The sequence below is a fragment of the Hesperophylax consimilis genome, chromosome 5, assembly GCF_061612785.1.
Source record: "Hesperophylax consimilis isolate HC1 chromosome 5, BYU_Hcon_1.0, whole genome shotgun sequence".
NCBI lineage: Eukaryota > Metazoa > Arthropoda > Insecta > Trichoptera > Limnephilidae > Hesperophylax > Hesperophylax consimilis.
The window spans coordinates 38,612,034-38,636,047 of NC_142840.1; the positions used below are offsets into that span (position 1 = coordinate 38,612,034).

Below are 24,014 nucleotides of genomic sequence, written 5' to 3' on the forward strand. Positions count from 1 at the left end.
GACGGGAAAGACCAGTTGAGTGGGAAAATATTTAAAAGAGAGTTCATAAAAAAATTCTTGTTAATTATATCTGCTTTTATATTAACATGTTTCCTAATTTCTAAAATTTCTAAATTATTTATATGTCAAACATAATCACGTAACTGTGGATAATTTTCATTGTAATGTAATTAATCCAATAGATTATGAACTTTCTAAAACATATTTTCTTCGATATTATCCAAAAATTATATGAGCAGAAACGATGCTTTTGAAGAAATCTCGTATTATTATGAGGCGATCCTATTTTAGTATGAAATCGTGTCTTAATTTTCAGGTTAGCTGAATTTACCCGAAACAGACAATTTTAATTTGACCAATCAGAGGGCTTACATCGTCCAGACGCTAGGACAATAATACTATCAGATAAAATTACATTAAAAAATAATATATGTAAGAAGCAAAAATAAAAAGAACAAGAACATAAATTAAAAAATACAGCGCTTTGACTGGTTTACAAAAGTACAACTTTCATTTAGGAATAGTGTTGAAATAAGTCTTTTGCGTGATCCACAAAATTCGCAAAGTTAATATTAAATATATCGACATCACCTAAGTATTGGTTTCCCATACTGTGAAACCGTTGTATTGGGGAGTTCGCAATGTAATTGCGCTTATGTGTGTTGCAGTGGAATAGTGTATTTTGTCGTGTTGTTATTGTAGGTATTCGTAAGTTTATGAGTTGCAGAAGTTCGCAACAGTCGAATTTAGAGTTTAGAATTTTGAGCAAAAAAGTCTTCCAATGTGTGTATTTTTAGAGTATTTAATAAGGAATGATGTTGTAAGTCTTCTAGTGGAATATTTAATTTAAAATTTATAAAACGTAGAAAATATTTTTGTTATTCGTTCAATTTTATTAGTGTGTATTTTGTAAGAGGGACGTATTCCCCTTAATGTAAAAAAACTGCGTAAAATCCCATTTGTACCTAGATTTTTTCTTCCAGGATTCCTGGAAAAAAGATTTTTTTACTAGATAAGAAAGCACATTTGTTGACACACACTTAACTTATCAACTTATATTTAAAATTTACAAAAATATTTTTAGTTGTGGTCTAAAAATGTAGGTATGGATAATTGCTTCCAAGATCCATATAGATGACCAGACCTGATTTGTTAGCAGAATTTATATTTATGAAATGTTTGGTTTAAATTATTTTTTTTAAGGCTGCCAGGATCCCAATGCAGAGGTAGTGAGTTGCCCCAACCCCTGCCCGGGAGGAACCTGTGAGAGTCCCGAATTCGCAGATTGCAAGGCTCCTTGCAAAATCAGAGGTTGTCAGTGCAAGAGTGGATACGTCAAGGACACCGAAGGAAAGTGCATCGAACTAAAGAAATGCCGTACGTAGAATGGCTATCCTAAAATTTTGGTTTATCATATCAAACAGTTTTCTTAAATTTAACTACAAAAAAAAGGATTTACCACAACAATTTAAATTACACGTTTTTTCGTGATGACCGCGCTGACGTCACGCTAACCAAAATTTCTAGGTGATTCCGGGTCTGGAAGGCAGTTGTTACTGTTGTTGAACATTAAAGGAAACTACGTCACAATACTATTCCAAATGAAAAACGTTTTGAAGTTATTAGAATAAAGATAGTGCTTTTTACGCTTTTATTGCTGACACTAAAAAATATTTTCAAAAATAAGCTTTGGTGGCTGAGTTGACATCACGTTTGGGTCCCACCCAGGTGTAGTGTGTTCAATCCTCGGCTGGCTAAGTCCTCCATCACAAAACAAGCAACATTTTCTGCTTACTGTAGTAGCAGTAGGAGATTTTCAAATATTTTAAGATTATCCGTAACCCGGAATTTTTTGTCTTTCTTTTAAAAAAAAGGTTTGTATTTATGAATATGTTATCATGCCGTGGGTTCCACTACTGGCCTGATCGGGATCGCGCAGAATTGTTGGCTGGCGTGACGTCACTACCGTCTTCACGATCAAATCCAACAAGACGACATTTGTACAGTTAAATTACGCGTAACTTAATCGTTTCTGAATTTTTTACATCAGTTACATATACCTAAGAATTAATTTAAGAACGCAAAAAATAAATAACTCGCCGGAAATTTACGGCTGGACTATAATAACTGTCTATTCTATACTCACTGTTGTAATACATTATAATATAAGAGTTTTCTCTTAGATTATTCGCTTAGTGTAATGTTTTTTTTAGTGTCTTTTCTTGGCTTTTTAATGATGCAATCGATTTTATTTTAAAATATAAACCACACATTACATCATATCACCAGGCCAGCGAATTTTATTTAAAAAACATAAATCATATACCTGCATCATACATCTGGCACACCTTGCTTATTGTTTGAATATGTGTATTTTGCTTTGTTTGTTGTGTGTTTTTTCAATTCTGACATAATTGTAAATCATCATTTTTGTTAAACAATTTTTTTTCGTCAAAACATGTTTTTATTTCAGTACCTATTGAAATGTGTACAGCTTTTTGAGTGGTGAGCGCAAATATTGACTCTGAGATTTGAAAAATCAATTTCGAAGGTTAATAAATAAGACGACGCGACGATCCATTTTGCTTGTGCAAATTCAGTATTTCCATTTCTCGGAAAGGTAAAATTATTTCAAAAGGGCTTCGTTAATGTTAATCTTAGACGTAGTCGGGTACTACTAAATACTAATATTGTATGCACACTGAATAGGTAGATCATACACACAAATACACCTTTAACCTCTGGAATACAGTTAGGACGGGTTGTTTCGGAGAATTTGAACAATTCATCAAATGTCAACGTTCATTTTCGGGTTCTGTGAAAGTCCTATTCAAGTTTTGTTATTATATAATTGTAGGCTAGTTGCCTGAAAAAACTGAAATAAAAACAGAACTTGAAAAAATCTTTCACAGAACTTGAAAATGAACGTTGAAATTTGATGAATTATTCAAATTCTCCGAAACAACCCGTCCTTAGTGCACCAGTGATAATTTTTTTCCCGCCGACAAACCGTTCATGGGCTGCTTGCATTGGAATTTCACCCTAGCTGGAAATTTTTGATATGCGATTTGAACCTGTATGCTATGACAAAGTACATAATTTTTTTAACAGAATCGCTTGCACTTGAAACAACTTAGAGTTCATTTTTGATTCCATTTGAAATTTCCTCAAAAAGGTGTTCCACGGGTTAAATAGACATGCCTTCCGTGTACACTAATAGACCAGAGGTTCCCAATTTTTTTTTCCAAGTAGACCACGTGCCGAAAATGTATGTTTTGGGTAGACCTCGGCGATGTTATGCCCAAAGAAATACATTTCGGATAAAAAAATTGATTGGACATCACTGGAGTGGTGTTTATAAATAAATAATTAAATAAGTCGTACAAGTTTTGTCAAACCTTGCTATTGAGAGTATGGGCGCTATGCGTTTCTACTATTTGCATCTCATGCACCCCCATTGACATGGACCTCCTGCAGGTTAATGCCGACATATTTGGGAATGACCGAGGTACACTCGTGGAAATCGAGGTTTCCACATACTTTGAGAACCTTTTGTCTATTTCATCGAGACAGTCAATTAATATTTTTTACTCTGTCTCTCTTACACTGCCTGACATCGTAAATCACCATTCCATTTTGAATTTGTACCGGGAGATTGAAATTTTGAATTACTACAACTCTACGCAAATAGGAATAACCATTTGTGACTATTCGTGATTCGTGACTAACTTTTGTGTTTTTCTATATTTTAATGATTTGTAATTAAAAATAAAACTTTGTCTAACATACTTGAAACGAGTGATTATTTATTACGACTTGCGGATAAGGAAAATGTGCGAAGCAGGTAAGTTATAAAACTAAATATATTTTACAATATTTATCCCATATAGCCACACGAGTAATTGCGTCAACAACTGGATTATGAGTTGAGTAATCGCACGCCATAAATTCAGTTTTTTTTTCAAGTAAATTTCTAGCCCTTATTTGAAATAAAACCATACCACTGACTTTCAATACTGAGACATATAAACTGATAAAAGTTCTATATGACCAGTAAATTCATCTATATTTTACCGTTTATTCCATATTTTTAGTTCTTTATTTTCGTTAGTTCTTTGTAATTCTAAATGGAAGCAGTTAAAAATATGGAAAAAAATAGTTGAAAATAATAATGACGTAAAAAAATTAGGTCCCAGTGGTTAGAGGCGTTTCCCCGGTAAGAGAAAATCCTGCGTTCGATTCCCAGTTGAGATCGTCGCCTTTTTCTATGTCTTGTTCTGTTTCATGTTTCGTTTAGTAGGTCATAACCTGCCTCCCTAGGTGAACCTGTATTGAGGCAGAATTTTTAGCGAATTAATGAACACATTTATTTATTTGCATTGCAAAACATTTCACACTACCGCATACACTTATATAAAATATTTAAGATCATAATATGATGTTGCCTCAGTCATTTGAAATCAACAGTATCAAACTTACGGTGAAACTTAGTTTGATAAATCATCAAAATGATAATTCATCACATCTTTAAAAAGTTATAAAAAGTCATGGAAAGTGATAAAAACTTTATTAACTGGGTTAAGTAGGTTAGGTTTAAAAAATTTTTTTCATCGTTTTTAATGACTTTATTTCACTTTTTAAAGGTGAGTTGAATTGTCACTGTGTTGAGTTATCATGGAACAATTTTAAAGGCTTCAATTTTTCAAGATGTGTTATTTTCCAACGCGTCAATGTCGGCGTTATTTTCAATGAATATTCTCGACAGGTAAAAATCGCAATTCATTATATAAATAACCGTTTGATTCCCAATCACATAAATTTTTAAAAAACTATTCTATGGTATCATGCTTGTTGTAATACGTGTCGAGTGAAATACATGTTGTTTTAATTTTTTTTCTAAATTTTTGTGACATTTGTGAAGAAGAATAATCATTGTGACTACATAAATAATAATAATTATTGGGTGATTTGTATAGCGCCGTTTTCGTGAGAAAATCACCTCAAGGGCGCTTAAAACTTACACAATTGATATTTTCAGCTAAAAAATGTAAAGCTTGTGAAGTATTCAAGGAATGTGGCACAAAGTGTCAACCCACTTGTGACAATAGGAATCCAATTTGTACCAAGGATTGTGCCAAAGGATGTTTCTGCAAAGATGGATTTATTCGTCAAAATGGAAAGTGCATTCCTGTTGAGGATTGTCGTAAGTTCAAAGAGCCAAGTTATTCCCTTTTTGTAAAAAGCAGGTATGCCACAGGTTCAGAATAAAATGGTCCTTTACCGTATCTTTGTTTGATAAATATATCTCATATTATATTTACATCAAATTAGAAGTACACACAACCCACGAATACTAAAATAGATCTACTTGTTTATTCTGAAAGGGTGGGACATTATTACGAATAGTAATTAATGATGTCGAATCAAATGTCAAGAATACATATTTTTTATGTGAATTAACGGCACAAGTGCCATTTAAATACTTGATAGTACTTACAATATAGAAAGAAATGAAAACTTATAATATTAAATAAGTGAACAAGAAAATAGAAAAAAGTTTGTGAAAGAAGAAAGAGAAACAAAAAAACCTTTAATGCATCGACCTCGTTAAAATATGGACTGCTAAAATGTTTAATTAGTTTAGCTTTATATTTCAACAGAGTCACATTAAAAACATCAGCTAACATAGCGCACGAGTTACCAACGGTATTTAATCTATTATAACAGAATTGTAGCTTGAAACCGTAGTTTAATTGATACGATAATACATACTTAACCTTGATCTAATAGCAGGAACATAGAAATGAATCAAAATTAATTTATCTGGGCCATTCTACTGATAATTTACCATTTAATATAATTACGATTTGTACACAACATTTGTGGGGGGAGGGGTATCAGGAGTGAAAAACAATAATTTTATTAATAGGATGTAGGTTTTTAAATATCATTATTTTTCACCCCTGATACCCTCCTCCCCAATGGTGTGTGTACAAACCATAGTTTAAGGAAAATTTGTAGCAGTCTAAAAAAGGCCACGGTAGACTGAAACCGGTCAGAAATAGAATAAAGTCAACAATTATTTCAATGTGTCAAAAACATAAATATTTACTTTATTAGATTAACCCACATATGTTACCCAATATTTCCGAAGTATCACCTATTTTTCTTTCGTTTCCAATAGAATCGCCAAAGCGATGGTTTCGACTTCGTACAATTAATCCCATACTATTTGATTCACGACTTCCATACTGTTAATTTTTTTAGCGAAATGTGGAACCCATGAAGTATTCAAGGAGTGTGGTACAAGGTGTCAACCCACCTGTTCCAACAGGCATCCAATCTGCACCACGGATTGTGCGGTAGGATGTTTCTGTAAAGATGGATACATTCGTAAGAATGGAAAGTGTATTCCAATTAAAAATTGCCGTAAGTAACTAAAAAGAAATTTAGCTCATTTTTGCACGAGTGAAGCGAGAATGGACTAGAAACTATGACTGTATCAATGTACATAACTAGCCGTTGGAAATAATTATTTTTTATATCTACAACCTCTCTCCATGGTTATATAAATGTATTGTTTTGTAAATTTTTCATTTTATATAATCTTTTGTTTTGTATAAATTTTTTAATTCATATTCCTTTCTTACAATTTAATATACTTATTCCATATTACACTGTCCCAGTAGAGGTAAAGTCACAAGGAGGAAATTCATAATTGGTTTAATTGTGGCCATATAATACTTATGTGCAAACTGATTAAATGTAAACTGTCGATTTCCCGAAATTTAGTAAATAAATAATTACTATATTCCTTCAACGGTCACTGCTATTGAACCAAAAAATAGGGTCAATCAATGATTCAACTGGCTATGTACCTATTGTATCTATTGTTTGTACCTATTATTGGCGGTTAATACATAAAAAGGTGTTACGGTTTGCACTTCGTGAATAATATTATGCGTAATTTGGAATCGTCTTTTGTTTATGTACCTTCCTACTAGACGACTTTTTAGATGTTCCTATCTGAAACGGGAGATACGTAGCGCAAAGCGTAAAGCAAATCTATCAGTAACATGCAAAGAATAGCTGTTTTAGGGTCTTTAATTTTTCAAGAGCGTCAATGTCGACGTTATTTTCAATGGATTTTCTAACAGTTTAAAATCGCCAACGATAACGGCGTTGGTGTTGGGTGGAATTATCGTCAGCGCAATTGTGAACCTCCGATCTATAACCTAATTATGTCACAGGTTTCAAGGACGGAAATATTTTGTTGCAATAGGAGTAGATTAGTAGGGAGTAAAAAACTGGTACTTTTAACAATCAGCCAGATTTAGTCGACATTGTAGGTGGATTTTAGGTGATCGAGTACATGAATGAAACAAAAAAAAATCGTAGCCTAGATGTTCAATCCGTCTGTAAATAAAGAAATCAAACATTTTTACTAACTATTATTTATAAAGAATCCACCTACAGATAAAATTGCTTTGTTTAGCCAAATGTGGAGTGCATGAAGTGTTCAAGGAGTGTGGCACAAGGTGTCCCCCCACCTGCGGTGACAGGCACCCGGTCTGTACCAAGGACTGCGTAGCAGGATGTTTCTGTAAATTTGGATTTATTCGTCAAAATGGAGCGTGTATCCCAGTAAATCATTGTCGTAAGTGACCAAAAAAAAACATGATTTTTATGCCATAATTTGTAGTTAGACATAAAAAACGAGATAATAATGTACCACGTAATTGTTAAGTGAATCTCAAATAGCCAGATATTAAATGAATAATTCATAGAATCCTTTCGCATTTAAACAAATTTTCATATTTGTTCAGAAATCGCGCATCAAACTGACCACCCTCGTATCAAAATATCAGCTAATAAAATAAGCTGTATCAAACTTAGGTATTATCTTTCGGTGTAAAAATATAGTTTTTTGATTATTTCTTTTCAATCTTCATCATAAGAGTCTATACGCGTGACTTTGATATCCATATAATTCTATTGGTCTCTTTCACCTTTAGGTCTACAATATGTGTTCACGCTTCTTATAGATTGGTTCAAAGAATGCCTTTAGGTGTCTATGTAGGCATTGGAAGATTAAAATCGATTGTATATTTAATATCTTTATCTGAAAACAAAAATTTGTCATTTTAAACAACTTTTGAAAATTTCAGAATTGTCGTTATTTTTAGCAACAGTTGCCTATTTTTATAATGTTTTCTAGAAAAATTACCACGGGATTTGTAATTTTGGGAGTTTTTCTTTCTGTTTTGATGGTTTAGAACTCCTTTACTGTTGATCTGTTTTAGCCAAATGTGGACCTAACGAAGTATTTGCTTGTGGTTCTGCTTGCGACACTACCTGCGCCACCCTCGGTGATACGTGCCCCATTATCAACGTCAAGTGTAATGATAAGTGTTACTGTGTGAATGGCTATGCCAGAGACGAAAACAATGTGTGCATTCCCGTCCAACAATGTGCACGTAAGCATTTAAACAAATCCATTTGTTGTCAAAGTTATTCTCATTTGCACTAAAACTTTTATGCCAACAATAGCAGGCATTCAATACATAATCCGCCTATGTTGAAAGAGGTTAACTTTTATGTCCCTAACAATTATACTCGTGGGAGATCCCATGCACTCTTATATGCTCCGAAAGCGAGGACTTCTGCCTATCAGAACGCGCCAATAAACAGAGCGACTCAACTGCTTAACGATTCTGCATTAGCCATCGACATTTTCAATGTCACCTACAGACAATTCAGTAACTATCTTATAACGCATGTGACAAAATAGTAAAACTGCCTGTGTATACCTTTTAATTTGTAATCTTCTCCATGATATATTGGTGTATAACCGTTTCATGGAGAACATGAAAAAATAAATAAATAATACCTCAAATGATTAGACTCTATTTAAACACGTTGAATACTAGACATTCTACATAGGTATTGCTGAACGTCGCCCACAATTAGCTTTAATTTATCCATAACTATCGCAGTTTATTTAATTTACGTTCACATTTACAAACCTTTAGTTTTTTTTAAATCTGTCTCTTCCATGTAGGAAGTTTTTGATTCTTTAAGCCGTACGTCCATCAACTAATTCCAAGATTCCAGCTATCGAAAAGTGACGCCAAAATTGTTTAAAAAAATAACGCATGGCATGTCTTTACCACTAGTCCTAAGAACGTTGAAAGTATTATGTTTCAGAACAGAACTTGTCTAGTGAGGTGGGTAACGTCGAATACGAATTAGGACGAAATAAAATAAATTCTCGGGTTGCCGGCAACGAAGTTTGAAATCTATTTCATGAATTTCAGCCAGGTTTAATTGCACCGAGTTACAAGTATACAGGGCGTGTCCCGAACCCTGTCCCGGACCGGAGATTTGCGAGAGATACGTGTACGGTATTATGGAGGCCCCATGCCCCCCTCCCCAGATACACGAGTGCAAGCCGCGGTGCGAGTGCAAACCCGGGCTCTATCTCAAATTCCAAAAGGATTGCGTGGAGCCCGAACAATGTAAGAATTTCATATATTAATTGTAGCGCTTCAATGAAAAGCTATGTGGATCTACTCTACTTGACACGCATATATACCTTATCGATGAATTATGTTGTTAACATAGTAACATTATTGATGAATTACGTTGTTGACATAATAACATTATATTGAACTGTTGACATAATAACATTATTGATGAATTATGTTGATGAAATAATAACATTATTGATGAATTATGTTGTTGACATACTAACATTATTGATGAATAATGTGTCAATCCCGATGGTGAAATATTATCTAATTGCTGAGTTATGCGCCTCTACTGTGGTTGACATATTACATATTAATATTAAAAGATGCATATTGCGTATCACCATATTGATGAATCATGTACCTCTTCTGTAGATGGCATATTTATTTCTAGATTAATTAAAACATAATAACCCTAAAATATGATCAAAACCTTATACTATACTAACAATCTGGCTTTTCAAGGCTGCGAGGATCCCAATGCTGAAATCGTAAACTGCCCCAGCCCCTGCCCCGGAGGGACCTGTGAAAGCCCCGAAAGAGCCGACTGCGGGATGTCTTGCTTTCAAATCAGAGGCTGCCAGTGTAAGACGGGATATGTCTTGGATGCTCAAGAAAAGTGCATTAAACTTTCCGAATGCCGTACGTAAATGGTTTTTGAGATTTAACTAACCATCGTGCCGTTTGCCTGCAACGGTAGGACGGACCGCCAAACAACTCGGTCTTGGCATCCCCAGATAACATAGGCACTGAAGATATTTTTTCTCCTGTCAGGAGCTAATGTAAAAAAAGGTATCCATCATCAGGGAAGATGTGTAATAGATGGTAATAAATGTGTAATATACTGGTTATAGAAGGAGGTAGCGCAACGCGGCATATCACCTCAAATATAAATCACGATGATACTTTTGGCATTGACAACCTCAAAAATCTTTTTCGTTTTATTATAGCAGAATGAACTTGTATTTAGGTCACAATTTATGAAGTGAGATTGTACGATACACAATTTAACGTTCCTCAAGACCTAAGACGTTAATTTTTATTTAAGAAGAAACACCTGTGGCAAGGCCAATAAATTTTATCAGAATTTATATTTTTTGTTGTTGTTTGTTGTGTGTTTTTCCAACATAAATCAATATAATTGTTTGCGTAGGTGAGGAAATATGACGATACGGTAATGAACAAAACATGTTTTTACTTTTACACTTCTATCAACTATTTGAAAAGTAAAATCACTGTACCTTTTATAACCGCACATCACTTTATTCTTTTTTTCATTTTGTTCATCATTCGTTGTCACAATAAATAATCGAATAATTCACCATCAAAATTTATTGTGTAATGAAGTTTTCATTTTCGTTTTGATACTTTTCCCTAATAAAAACCTTTGTTTTATTTTGTACATTTTCATATCCTCATTCAAATTCTGTTCTGAGCAAAAATGGCGGCTTTTAATATTTGTACAAACTCGCAAAAATTACAAAATAAATACTTGATTAACCCTAGGCTTGCCAATATGCTAAACAAAACATGTGTTGCCATGAGATGAGGGGTGACTCAGTTACCCCATGCACTTTATATCTTTGTTATGCGCTTTTCTGAAATTTGTTCTTAAATTTTATTGCAATCAGAAATTTATTTTAACAAAAATCTTTTCATTCATTGACGAACGTACCTTCCGACAATTTTTTAATTTTTTTACTTAATTACCGCGTTCATAAATATTTTTGGTAGATTCCTGCTTTGGTTCCTGCTTTTGTACTTTGCTCCCTCTGCTGGGTGTATGGTACCAGCTTGGGTATGGTTCCAGAGCGCAATAAATATTATTTTTGGAAAGGAATAATACCACAATATAAAAATATATCTCTTTTTATCTAGGATTTGTTTACAGGTTTTGCTGGAATACAAATATACGAAAACTATAAGGTCTCTATATAAAATTATACATGGATGACATTGATTTTAGATATTTCAATACCCCCGATGGCAACGGGAAGGTTACATAAAATTAGGACAACATCGAAAATCATTCAACATAATATTTTTTAATATTATTTTGTTAATGGCTCTCTCCACTACAGCGACCAATTTCTTGTAAAATATTCTACAAAAATTTGAGCCAAAATCACGAAAAAATCGCAAATGCCGCTGCTATCCTAATATAAATAGATTCTATTATCGATTGACAACATTTTAAATTCCAATTTTTATTAGGAAAATACCTTATAATCAACATCTCAGTAACTGAATTAGGTAAATGTTAAAAAGGTCAACAGAAGGAATTCTTTAGAGAATGTTAATTAAAACACGGAATTCGACGCAAATATGTTGTGAATATCTTTGATGAGATTAGATTTCTCATAACTGCGAAATGATTATTTTTCTTTTAGAAGAATTTGAAGCGAATATGGATGGGGACTCGCGAAAAAATACAACACGTAATCAATAAAAGCCTAATTTTAGCCCAATTTTGGAAGGCATTTAAAATGGATAACAGGATGAAATAGTAAAATGAGAAAACAGAACACGGTAAAATAATAGGAAAATAAATAATAGGGTGGTGGGGTTAGGTTAGGTGGCGTCTCGTGACCTTAGAGTGAGCTAGAGTACTAAAACTGAAAAAACGAATTGATTAATATTGTCGCAGCTATTAATAATAATTAATAACTATTAAGTTAGGTGAATACATCTCTCTCCACCTTGCCAATCCAAATATTCCCACAAAAAATGAAAAACTTCAATCATTTTCGGCAATTCAATAAAGTCGTATTTTTCAATCTTTGCACTACACTACAGTCACTAGCTGCCACTTGTTAGTTTAGGTTAGGTAAGGTATGGTATTATTTTCTTCACTTTTCATTACTTTTCTTCAATGTTCTGTTTTGATTCTGTTCTTATTTGTCATAGAACTTATAAAATGTTTTTAATTTTGCAGCGAGTAAGTGTCCAGCGAACGAGGTTTACAATACATGTCCCGGCTACTGTACTTTCGACAAGGATTGCCCCGCGCTCCTGGACGGAGTGATTAGGGACTGCGCCGCGCCCCCCGAGGACTTCCCTTGCAGCCCGAGGTGCGAATGTAAAGAAGGATTTGTCCGAATCGGGAGCGACTGCGTCCTTCCTGAAAAATGTGAGTCCGCTGTTCAAAATTATACCTATAAGGGGTGTAATTTTTTTATATGTTTCCAGGGATTTATGCGGAGTTCAGATGTGGACAGTAATTTTCCTCTTATTTTGAATGTCAAGTCAGCAAAACTTCATCAAGAAGTATCAAAATTGGTGTAAAGCTGAAGATATCGGAAAGAGAATGAGATGTGGATAAAGAAGGTGGAGAAATACCAGACTACTCAGCTCTGTTCTCTAAACGCGGTTAAATTCATTTCAAGAAACGTTTCAATTCTGAATGGTAGTCTTTCAAGAGAGGGATAACGCGTGCTATTTCAGAACACTTTTAGCCAAATTTATATATTTTTGTTGGGGATCTTATGTTTTTCGGTTAGTGAAAAGTTTTGGTAAAATATATGCAAAAGTCTCCCGTGAAGTCACAAGCAGTAAATAAAATTCATGATTTGAATGTCAGTCTTGCTGTACCGCCTCGTATGTCCTTTGAAGTCACACGATTTTCGTCCGGCCGCAAAAATGAATATTTTGACGACATCGGTACTATTCGGTTTTTACAAAAATTAAAAAAATGTTTTGTCTTCAGAATGCTCTACCAAATATGATTCATTTGTAAAAAAAAGCATTAAATTTTAGTTCAGGAGACGATCTCGTTATACAAATTTTCTTGTAACTTTTTTTTAGGTTGCGATGATCCCAACTCAGAACTGGTCAGCTGTCCCAACCCCTGTCCTGGTGGCACTTGCGAACAACCAGAGTTCTCTATTTGTAAGATTTTCTGCAGAGAAAAGGGCTGCCAGTGTAAGAAAGGTTTCGTCAAGGACTCCAACGGCAAATGCATACCTTTGAAAAAATGCCGTGAGTTGTATTCATTGTAATGGTATACAGAAGTCAACAGGATTTGGGAACAATTTTTGATTTTTTAGTTATTTTGCTGGGGTGTTATGCAAAATGGTACAGAAAATTGAAAGCTTAATTTTTCATTGTTGACTGAGCGTGGCGAAGTTCTATTTTAACTCAACCATTTGGAATTTCATCTGTTTTAAATTTGTTAATTACGCTTCGGTTAAGGTTTAAAATGGTTGCCGTGTTGAATACTAACTTTTTATCCCGTAAAAGTTCGCGTGATCGTGGTTCCTACTAGGAGCTGTCAAATCAATATTATGGTACCTACCTGCCTGAAGAAAGTTTAAAAAAAGAATACTCATTGATGTTGATACTCAAGGTTCATAGAATCGTCAAACCCCTGAGCGACTTTTTTTTTGACTAATTGTTTAATTCCTTATATGAAATTTAAAAAAATGTTACGTAAAATACTTATGATTTATAATTAAGTATATAGATATTTCAATACCTACTTACAAATCTTATGTTTTCAGAGGATATTTTGTTTTCGATTTAATAAAATATAATTTGAAACTATTTTTTTGGACGTAAAGTCTACAGGTCTATTATTGACTGAAAACGCTACTTTAAAAGTCTAATGGATGAAAAAAAAATATGTTGGCACAATAAACCTGTATAAGTCTGTTCATTTTTTAATGATTTTCTGTTTCTGGTCAGTAGACTAGAAAAACTACTAATAGTTCCAGAGAGAAAAATCTTGAAGATACCTCCGGAAAGCTACGTTATTATCTCTGTAAACCGTAATAAACTTCAGATGTAATGACTTCTGACAAGTGGTATTCCATATTCATGTTTTTTTTTGTTTTATTAAACCAATATTAAGGTGGTGGGGAGGAGGATTCAAAGTATATATTTAAAACACGTTTATGAATGTATAAAAATATTTATTGTCCTGCCAAATAATTTATTATAAAGTAAAAAATAAAAATTAATAAAAGGCAAAAAAAAATATAACAGAAGTGCTGAGATTCGTTCATAATAATGTATTGAGTAAAATATGTTTCAGATATTCTAAACAAAAGAAAAATATTTTTGAAAATATAGAAAAATCTAAATTGAAAGAAAGAAAGTGAACAAACGGGAAGGAAACAGACGTATTCCACGATTTATTGATTTTTCGTTTTTTTTTTGTTTTTCGCTATTCAATGTGATTTTGGTTTTTTTTTCTTTTTGTGATTTATGTTTTTTGTAACACCTGTTTTTAAAATTCGTTCATGTATTATGCTTTAAGTACAGAATATTTTTCACTCGAACGTATAATAGTTAATTTCTCATTTGAATCTTCGACACCGACTTTTCAAAATTTTCTGGAAAATAACATTGATGCGGCCTTTCTCTAATCTACTTTATACACTTTCGTAACATGTCCGAAGTCATCCTGCAAAATATGATTAAAAAAAATAGCCATGAAAGATAACTCTTGATTGCAGATATGCAAACTTCATTTAAAAATGTTGCATAATTATCTTTTTTTTTCAATGTTTATGACTTTCACCCTTCAAGGGTGTTCTAAGCTAGCATTTCAAGCTGTAGAGAAAGGGAAAGTGATTTTATTTATTAATTTTGAGTAGATATTTTTTCTTAATGAAAATTGAGATAGAGATAAAAGCTGATATCTCTCGACAAAAAATTAAAACAAGAAAAGACAAGTTCTGAAAGCCCATAGAAAATGAAATATTTTGTTTGGCGAGATTATTCTGGGCAAGACGAGCTTATGACGGAATAAAAGCCCCGAGCAATTAAAACATTTATGTAGATGATATTGATCAGCTGAGTGATTTTCTCTACATTTAAAACATCTGGACGGAGATCTTCATGCAGCTTTGGAAGACCAAAACGGCAGCAATTGAAACACTGAGTGGTGGGATAAGTGTAAATTTCAAACAGTAATGAGTTGAAGAATGATGAATGTGATGACGACAGATCAGTAGGGTTTCCAGAAAATGTTTCCCTCAGAGGAGTCCTTCTAATTTACCCTCCTGGCTTTTATGGGATTGCCGATATGTTGGGAGTTGAGAGTGAAGACAGGATTTTCGGGATGGACAGATCGATCGAGATACCTCCAACCAGACCCAGAGTAACATAAAAAAGAATATAAACTTTGAATTTTGAATTTGAAAATAAGAACATAAGTTGTTGGTTACTGACCACGTTAGGAATTCTAAATTCATAAATTTGGAATCGACCCTCGGCTTTTACACCTTTACTGAAAGGTTCTTGTTATTTTATACGAATTTTCCAAATTCGAGAGGATGTATGGTTTTACCTTGCTCATTTTTTATTCGTATACTTTTATTATCCACGGGAATAAAGATAGTGAAAGTTTTTTGGAGGAGCTTGAGGAAGTGCAGGTAAGGACCGTGAAGTCGAAGGCGAGACGAGTTTTATTGGGAAGAGAGGCTAAACTTCTATTTTTTAGTTGAAGTTATAACGACCGATTCACTGTCTAAAATGTCTATATTTTCACCATCTGAAGGTCAGATGGGGAGATCTGGGGGCTTTGCAAGGGTTCTAGGAGGGAATTGTTCAACAAATTCATTATTCACAAAATTACGCACAATAACAACAACAAGAAAGTGACAGATGAAGAAAAGTTTATAAATATCTGAAAATCACCGGCGAAAAGAAACTTCTGGAAGATCATGGGGAGAAGAATCTTCAAGGCATAACAAACTAAATTTATTTTGGGCAGAAAACAGAATTGATTTGTTTTTGAATTGTTTTTCGAAGAAGTAAAGCAAAACAACCGATGAAAGCCAAATGTGGTATATAATATGGTTGACACATAAGAAATTTTATGGATAAAAAATAATAATACTCACCTTCACTGTAGTTTACACACCACATATTCAAATATTCATAATTGTAAAACCTCGATAAAACTGTATTTTTAAGCAACCTCAAGAAGACCAGTCATAAATTAACAACACACTTACATCGGTCACGGATGCCGGAATCAAAATGAAAACTATGAACCATTTTTTCTCAAGAGAATTGTGCATGACATGCTCTTGGAAATGTCGTGCGCAATGCGCTTGTCCAGAATTACTCACCCTATCCAAAGTCACCTCATTCTACGGTAACAGTTAATCATCAAAATTATTTATCATACACCAAAAAATGTGCAGGTGAGAAACAATTTTCATTCAATACAATGCACACCATTAAGATCGTGTGTAATGTGGAAAAACAATTTTTTAATATTTTTTTATTCAGTGACATGGTTGTTACAATTATTAGGTATGTTTAGACCAACAAGCTAGGTACATGTCCGTGTTTTTTATTATATTTTTTGAAACATTCACTTTTCATAGTTCTACCTAAAGCATTAAGTCGACACATGACTAAGAATAAGAATAATAAAATCAGTGCCTTAACATTAAAATATTTTATATAAAATGGATTGAAAATATTATAAAACCCTTTTCAACTATACAATTAGTTGGAAGCACCAGATCGACGAATTAGGAACTTTCTGAGGTATTTCATAAAGAAACATCTAAAATATTAGTAATACGTTCATCAGAAATGATTAAAATAAACCCATGGAAAGATCAATTTTCTTGCTTGTAGACAAATACCGTAAGTACAATTTGTTTATATATCTTCCACAAGCCAACTGGATTTGGCTACAAATTGTGGTCTTTTAAATATCTCCACTTGGGTGAATTGTAATTGTGTAAAAAATGTGTGTTTCAGTTTTTTTTGTGTGCGTACATTAACGGTTTACATTTTTTTGAAAATTAACACGACTAACTGAAATTACCTTATTTAATATTTGGGATGATTAACTTATTCATTTTTTAGCAAAATGTCCAAAGAACGAAGTCTGGAACCCGTGTCCTGCTTATTGCACTTTTGACTTGCAATGTTACAATATACTGGAGGGTTATATACAAGATTGTGTACCGCCACCACAAGATTATCAATGTGTTCCAAGATGTGAATGTCGTAAGGGATATGTAAGGATCGGTGACAAATGTGTCATTCCTGATATGTGTGAGTAATGTACTCTGTTTTTGTCAAGTTCATTTTCTATTTCACAGCCAGGAGATACAAACGTGCGGGTTATAAAAAACACTAAAAAAACTTTTATACATTTTCTTATAACTGTAAACTATTCACAAAGCATGGGGCTGGATTCCTAGATAACCGTCAATAGCGACAAATTGTTTTTTTGAACATTTTTTCGGATTATAATTATCATTATTTTAGGATTTATGTGAAAGAATAGGTTTTTGTTACGGGTTATAGGTTTTAAGCAACTAGAAAATTTGTGTGGGTCGAGACTAGCCGCTAGCACACATAATTGGCAAATTATACACGATCGGATCAGTGGGGTCGTATTATTGAGGGGTTAAAAAATTTTTTTTTAAAGAAACAGTTATATAATTTATTTTAATTGTTTGATTTATTCCATAGGAATTTATAGATAGATTAACCTCCTATAATGACGTGAAATGCTTTCAGGATCAATTTTTTTTACAGAATTTGTTTTATTACTGGAGTATTGCAGAGCTGATCGAAAAATCCATCAGCCCTACCATGATTTTATGTCTTACTGTAATACACGATGTGTATTATAAAGTATTAATTATTATAGCAATTATTGAAATGTGGCGAGGTGAAGAGTATTGATTTAAAAAACACACACACATATATTTAATATTTTGTAGGCTGTAACGACCCTAATGCTATGATTCAACCCTTCATACAACGTAAGCCTAACTATGATGGGATAGTGGAGTCATCTGGTGGCGAAACGAAAAAATGCATTTGTAAATCAGGATACATGTTGGACAGCTACACCAAATTGTGTGTTAAAAAGGAACATTGTTGTAAGTCTATTAGATCTGATATTCCATAGGAATCTGTGGGATATTTTTAGAAAATCCATTATACTACTCACATATAAAATATTTCGCTATATCCGAGGAAGAAAGTAAAAGAACCAACACACTACCATCGCCGTCATGAGTGCTACAATACTAAAGTTTTAATACATTTTGTGAACGTTGACTTCCATGTATAATTTAAGGGTCCTCCGAAATTTTGTTCGTTACGTTAACGGTTTAACATGGTGGCCTTGTTGAATACTAAATTTTTATACCGCTAGAGTGCGCATGATCGTGGTTCTTACTGCTGATGTAAAATCGGAATAATCAATATTATGGTACCTAAAGGTCTGAAAAATGTTGACCAAATAATTGTCATCGAGATAGTGAAATTTCTTTGGACAAGTTGTAAAATTATAAAATAATTTTATTTATATATTGTTTTTAGTTAAGCAGTTAAGTATCTATTTCCAAACTTAAGGATTTCAGAGGAAATTTTGGTTTTGATTTATAAAATAATACAAACTTTGAAACATACTTTTTGATCGCGAGCTCTACTGTTCATATAATAGCTAATTTATCCTGTTTTTTTTTAATGAACATTTTATTTTTAGGGTATTATACCGTATTGAGCTACCTCCTTCTTTAACCAACGTTTTAGACAGCATTGCAGTGTCCATCATCAGGGCAGATGTGTAAACGAATTTGAAATATATATTTTTCAATAAACGAAAATTGTGGTGAAGTGTGTGCTTATGTATATGATACTGATAGGCCTGGTTCCCACTATGCCGGACCGGCAGATCTGCCGGGCCGGTGAAACTGCCGGAAGGGCTAGTGGCTGTACAATTTATATGTAGCTATTCACATTATCCCAGGTCCGGCATTTTTGCCGAGCCCGGCATTTTTACCGAGCGTTTTGTCACTGCGAAAGTGCCGGTAGAACCACCGGACCGGAGTAATGTGAACGAGTTTGTGCCGGTATCCGTCTGTCTCCGCTCGCCGCGCCCGTGCTCCGGGCTCCCCTCTCGTCATCGGCTCGCATTTTTTGAAGAAAGTAGACGTGTTCGCCCTGCTCGTTTAAATCTTTTTATCAGTATTCAAATGTGTACCTGCATACGGACGTAGGAGATTAGGTGTTAAAGCAAAGCCTTCATCGCCAACTAGTATAAACGGTAATTCCACGTGCAAGTTGTCATGAAGCGGTCTAGGCTTTGGTACATTTAAAGTACCATCATTGATCTTTTGCCAAAATTTACTATCCTTTAATATAGTAGAATCGCAGTCCTTTCCATATGAGCCCACACTAATAAAAATAAATCGGTACTCTGAATCAACAACTTCCATTAATACAAAAGAATAATATTCCTTGTAATTAAAGAACATAGAACCACTCTCGGCTGGTTTAAAAATTCTAATATGTTTGCCATCTACTGCTCCAACACGGTGAGGAAAGTTGGATTTTCTTTCGAATCCTGAAGTGATGTCCTCCCATTATCTCTCCGGCTCCGTGTAATGTGAACACTCTTGTCCGGTGTCCGGTTTCCGGCAGATCTGCCGGTCCGGCGTAGTGGGAACCCGGCCATAGATGTGGTAGTGTGTTGCCAGCTCCAATACTATAATTGTTTTCTACGTTTACTGTACGACACTTTCTGTGTTTACTAATGACATTGTAATGCTAAAGAAGGAGGTAGTGCAACACGGTATAATACCCCTAAAATAGTCCATTATAATACGCCGTGAAAATCTCAAAACATTTTATTTTTTATCCATATTGTTATATTATTATTTATTGGTGGCCATCACTTAAGCACTCGTAAATTCTTACGAACGTTATGGTAGGTACTCACTTATTTAATATATTATCGGAAGTAACAAACACAAAAAATGGGTAAGGTCTTGAACACCAGAAGTAAAAAAAATGGGTAAGGTCTTATGAACATCAGAAATACAAAAAATGGGTAAGGTCTTATGAACATCAGAAATACAAAAAATGGGTAAGGTCTTATGAACATTAGAAATAAAAAAAAATGGGTAAGGTCTTATGAACATCAGAAATAAAAAAAATGGGTAAGGTCTTATGAACATCAGAAATAAAAAAATGGGTAAGGTCTTATGAACATCAGAAATAAAAAAAATGGGTAAGGTCTTATGAACATCAGAAATAAAAAAAATGGGTAAGGTCTTATGAACATCATAAATAAAAGGAAGGAAATTTGAAAACGCAGGTAAGTTATATCAAATTACATTAAAAAAGTAATAATAAAAATGATTGTAAAATTCATCATGTAAATTTGATCATGCTTGTGAATATGCCTTGTGTGAGATTATAACTTTGCTGGTTTGAATAGGTAATGGGGCAGAAAGAAGAATTTTGTTAAAAATGTGGAAGAATTATTCAGTTCTGACTTCTCACAGATGTTATTATTAAACTTGAAAAATATACATTAATTTAAATACATAAATGGAATACTTTTACCAATAACATTTTATTATTCATTATGTAAAACTCTGAAGTAATACAATATTTTCAGCTCCAAAATGCAAGGCCAATGAAGTATTTAAGGAGTGTGGAACAAGGTGTCCGGCTTCTTGCGCCTTAAAAAACCCGATCTGTACCAAGGAATGCGTCTCGGGTTGCTTCTGTGCAGATGGATATATTCGTCACAATGGACCATGTATTCCCGTTAACAATTGTCGTAAGTACGCAGAACCAAATTATTTACTTCAGGCTCTACAAATAAAAATGCCAACTGTGCGGACTATTAAAGAGACGGAGCCAATGGAAGTCAAGCGTTTGTGTGTAGGTTTAGAAAATGCCTATCCCCGATGGCCCCATGCGATTTGCAATAGTAATAATGCGCGTGAACGACACTGAAGATCTTACTAAAAAACAAGGTGAAAATTTTATTCAATTGATAAACGGCCGTGTACGTGAAAACATTACTAATATAGAAACTGACATAAAAAAAGATCATGACAAGATATATACATATTGTTTACACAGCCGAAGGATTAAAATATTGACAGTTTTTGCAAAAATATTTTTCATATATCTGTCAAATCAGTAAAATATCTGTAACTCCGCGTTAAACGTTGCACTCCAAACAAATATAATTTTATAACGCATTCCACACTTGCCATAAATGGTGAGTTGCAATATGTTTTTTTAATATATGAGGTGTTAATATATATATATTTATATTACATCGACCCCACATAGAGGGTAAAAGGTATAAGAGTTGGGTAGGAATCTAGGGATCAGTGTGTTCATGAGTGACGGATATATGAATATATCCCATCCGCTGCGACGCAAGGTGATGGGTCGAGAGTTGGAGAAGTCAAATGTAGCGGACCAGTTGGGGTGTCCTATGGCAGAGGTGTTGGTTTTCCAATAAAAGGAGCGGTGGTACCCACACCCATACCCACCTACCAAATTGATCATTTGCCCATGTCTCTTCCTGTGAAAAATGTGAGAAATGTAACGACAAGTGCTATTGCGTCGAAAGTTATGCCAAAGACAAGACAAATGTTTGTATCCCCATCAAGCAGTGCTCACGTGATTATCTCATTATCAGCGTCAATCAATGAGTGGTATTTTTTTCAATGGTAATTGAAACATCAACTGGCAATTCCACTATGAGAACTGAGGTTTGGACAATTGCGTGGATTGCATTATAACTAATAACTACATTACTCTCGATTTGTTTTAGCCAAATGTGGGGCCAACGAAGTGTTTGCATGTGGCTCTGCTTGCGATACTACCTGCGCTACACTCGGAGACGTCTGCCCTATAATCAACGTCACATGCAACGATATGTGTTACTGTATTGATGGCTACGCTAGAGACATTAAAAACGTATGCATTCCCGTCAAGCAGTGCCCACGTAAGTATCTTGGGAAATCACAGAAACACTCAATGCTTTAATACTTTTCCTGGCAATACATTATGCAATATTGGTCAGAATAGGATTAGATTTTGTAGGTATATGGATTTTTAACTTATTATCTGTATGTTTTAAAGGCATGATAATTTCATCATCATGCCGCTTTATCCTAGGGAGGCCTATTTCACAATTAATGTTCTCCATTTGATCCAGTTGCTCATCATTCATTTCTATCCCTCAGGTCTTTAAATTCTGCTTGGAAAAATCCTTGAAATGGAATACCTACTTCGTCATAAATGTCAGTAAACTCTCATGTGATATTCTTTCATAATTTCCAACCTATCACAGTCTTTAAACGCACATAAGCTTACGATGGTTTCAAGCAGTCTAATTTTCTAGTTCATGGTTATTGATTTTTATATTAGCTCGACACAGCCTGAAGAAAAAAGATTCCCTCAGGGCCTTTGTCGTCTTTGAGGTTGATGCGTGGGAGTCTTTTAAAGAAAATGAAGGAGTAGAAGTTAAGGAAGTTTTTTCTTTGGAAACGGGTGGGTAGGAGTCTGGGATCAATGTGTCCAAGAGTGACGGAAATCTAAATACGACGCTACCACTGCGGTGCAAGGCGATGGGGTCCGACTAGAATAGTCCAAAGGTCTCCCTCAACCACTCTCTTCCGATCCGGCCCACCATGCAGTATGTGGGCTAACGCATCCACCGCAAAGACCTGGACAAACCTCACCTCTCACCCGGGCAACACTGCTAAGCTGCTAAACGTAGTGAACCCCTTGGGGTGACCCATGGCAGGGGTATTGGCTATCCAATAAATTGTTCTCTGGGCTGCAGTACCTATGTACGTCAGTATCTATGCGATTCATTGTCTAACGCAGGTGTGATTAGCTAATCGTATTTTTTTCTATTTGCTGCAGCCAAATGCCCGAAGCCCAATCAGCAATACTATACTGACTGTAAGCCATGTGTTGGAAGTTGTTCCAAAAAGAACCCAATCTGCCCACGCATATGCCTCAAGGGTTGCGCCTGTAAGCCTGGCTACCTGAAGAAGAGTGATACAGATGATACCTGCATTTTGGAGTCTGAGTGTCGTTAGTATTATTATGTTATTTTATACCTACCTCCGAAAAACCTTTAAATCTTTATAATAATAATAATATTTTGATGATTTGTATAGCGCCGTTTTTGTTCAAAATCACCTCAAGGGCGCTGTCCATATTTGGACAAAGATCACCGTTTCTGTTTTTCAACCAATGACGCCGTTCCATGGAAGTATAATTTAAACTGTTACTTTTTAGTAGTGCCATGGCTATTTATAAAATTCCCAGTACTGACAACACAAAAACTAAATTTAAATTAAATAAAAATTTTCCTCTACAGGAATATTTAACACCTCACAATATACTAGTATTAGAACAATACACGCACGCAAATCAATTACAAAGTTGATGGCTTACGACAGGAATATAAGCTTTTCCCACAAGTTTTCTATCTTTTGCTAATATTTCTCAAATTTCTTTAATTGAAACCCCTTTTCCGTTATTCACGAATAAAAACTCGTTTTTCTCCCACAAATGGTGCTTTATAATTTATTTACATGTTGTATTTAAGCTGCTTTGGTCGACCAAACACAGGACTCGACAAATCTTTTCTCGTGTTAAGCATTTTAAAGTAAATAAGTGTGGCATCAAGAAATATATGCACGGAATTGATTTTGAGTTTCATTT

At 34.2% G+C, this 24,014-nt stretch overlaps 1 protein-coding gene across 1 annotated transcript in view; it reads left to right on the forward strand.

Annotated features, from left to right (window-relative positions):
- LOC149423931 (zonadhesin-like) overlaps positions 1 to 24,014 on the forward strand; it is a 105,837-nt gene that overhangs the window by 30,197 nt on the left and 51,626 nt on the right. Inside the window, exons 9-22 of the mRNA XM_089631930.1 lie at positions 1,204 to 1,377; positions 5,039 to 5,203; positions 6,268 to 6,429; positions 7,496 to 7,657; positions 8,304 to 8,477; positions 9,318 to 9,518; positions 9,996 to 10,172; positions 12,466 to 12,660; positions 13,335 to 13,508; positions 17,364 to 17,555; positions 18,233 to 18,394; positions 20,926 to 21,090; positions 22,105 to 22,278; positions 23,205 to 23,378. Coding sequence (XP_089488056.1) covers positions 1,204 to 1,377; positions 5,039 to 5,203; positions 6,268 to 6,429; positions 7,496 to 7,657; positions 8,304 to 8,477; positions 9,318 to 9,518; positions 9,996 to 10,172; positions 12,466 to 12,660; positions 13,335 to 13,508; positions 17,364 to 17,555; positions 18,233 to 18,394; positions 20,926 to 21,090; positions 22,105 to 22,278; positions 23,205 to 23,378 — 2,451 coding nt within the window. The remainder of the gene's footprint in view (positions 1 to 1,203; positions 1,378 to 5,038; positions 5,204 to 6,267; positions 6,430 to 7,495; positions 7,658 to 8,303; positions 8,478 to 9,317; positions 9,519 to 9,995; positions 10,173 to 12,465; positions 12,661 to 13,334; positions 13,509 to 17,363; positions 17,556 to 18,232; positions 18,395 to 20,925; positions 21,091 to 22,104; positions 22,279 to 23,204; positions 23,379 to 24,014) is intronic.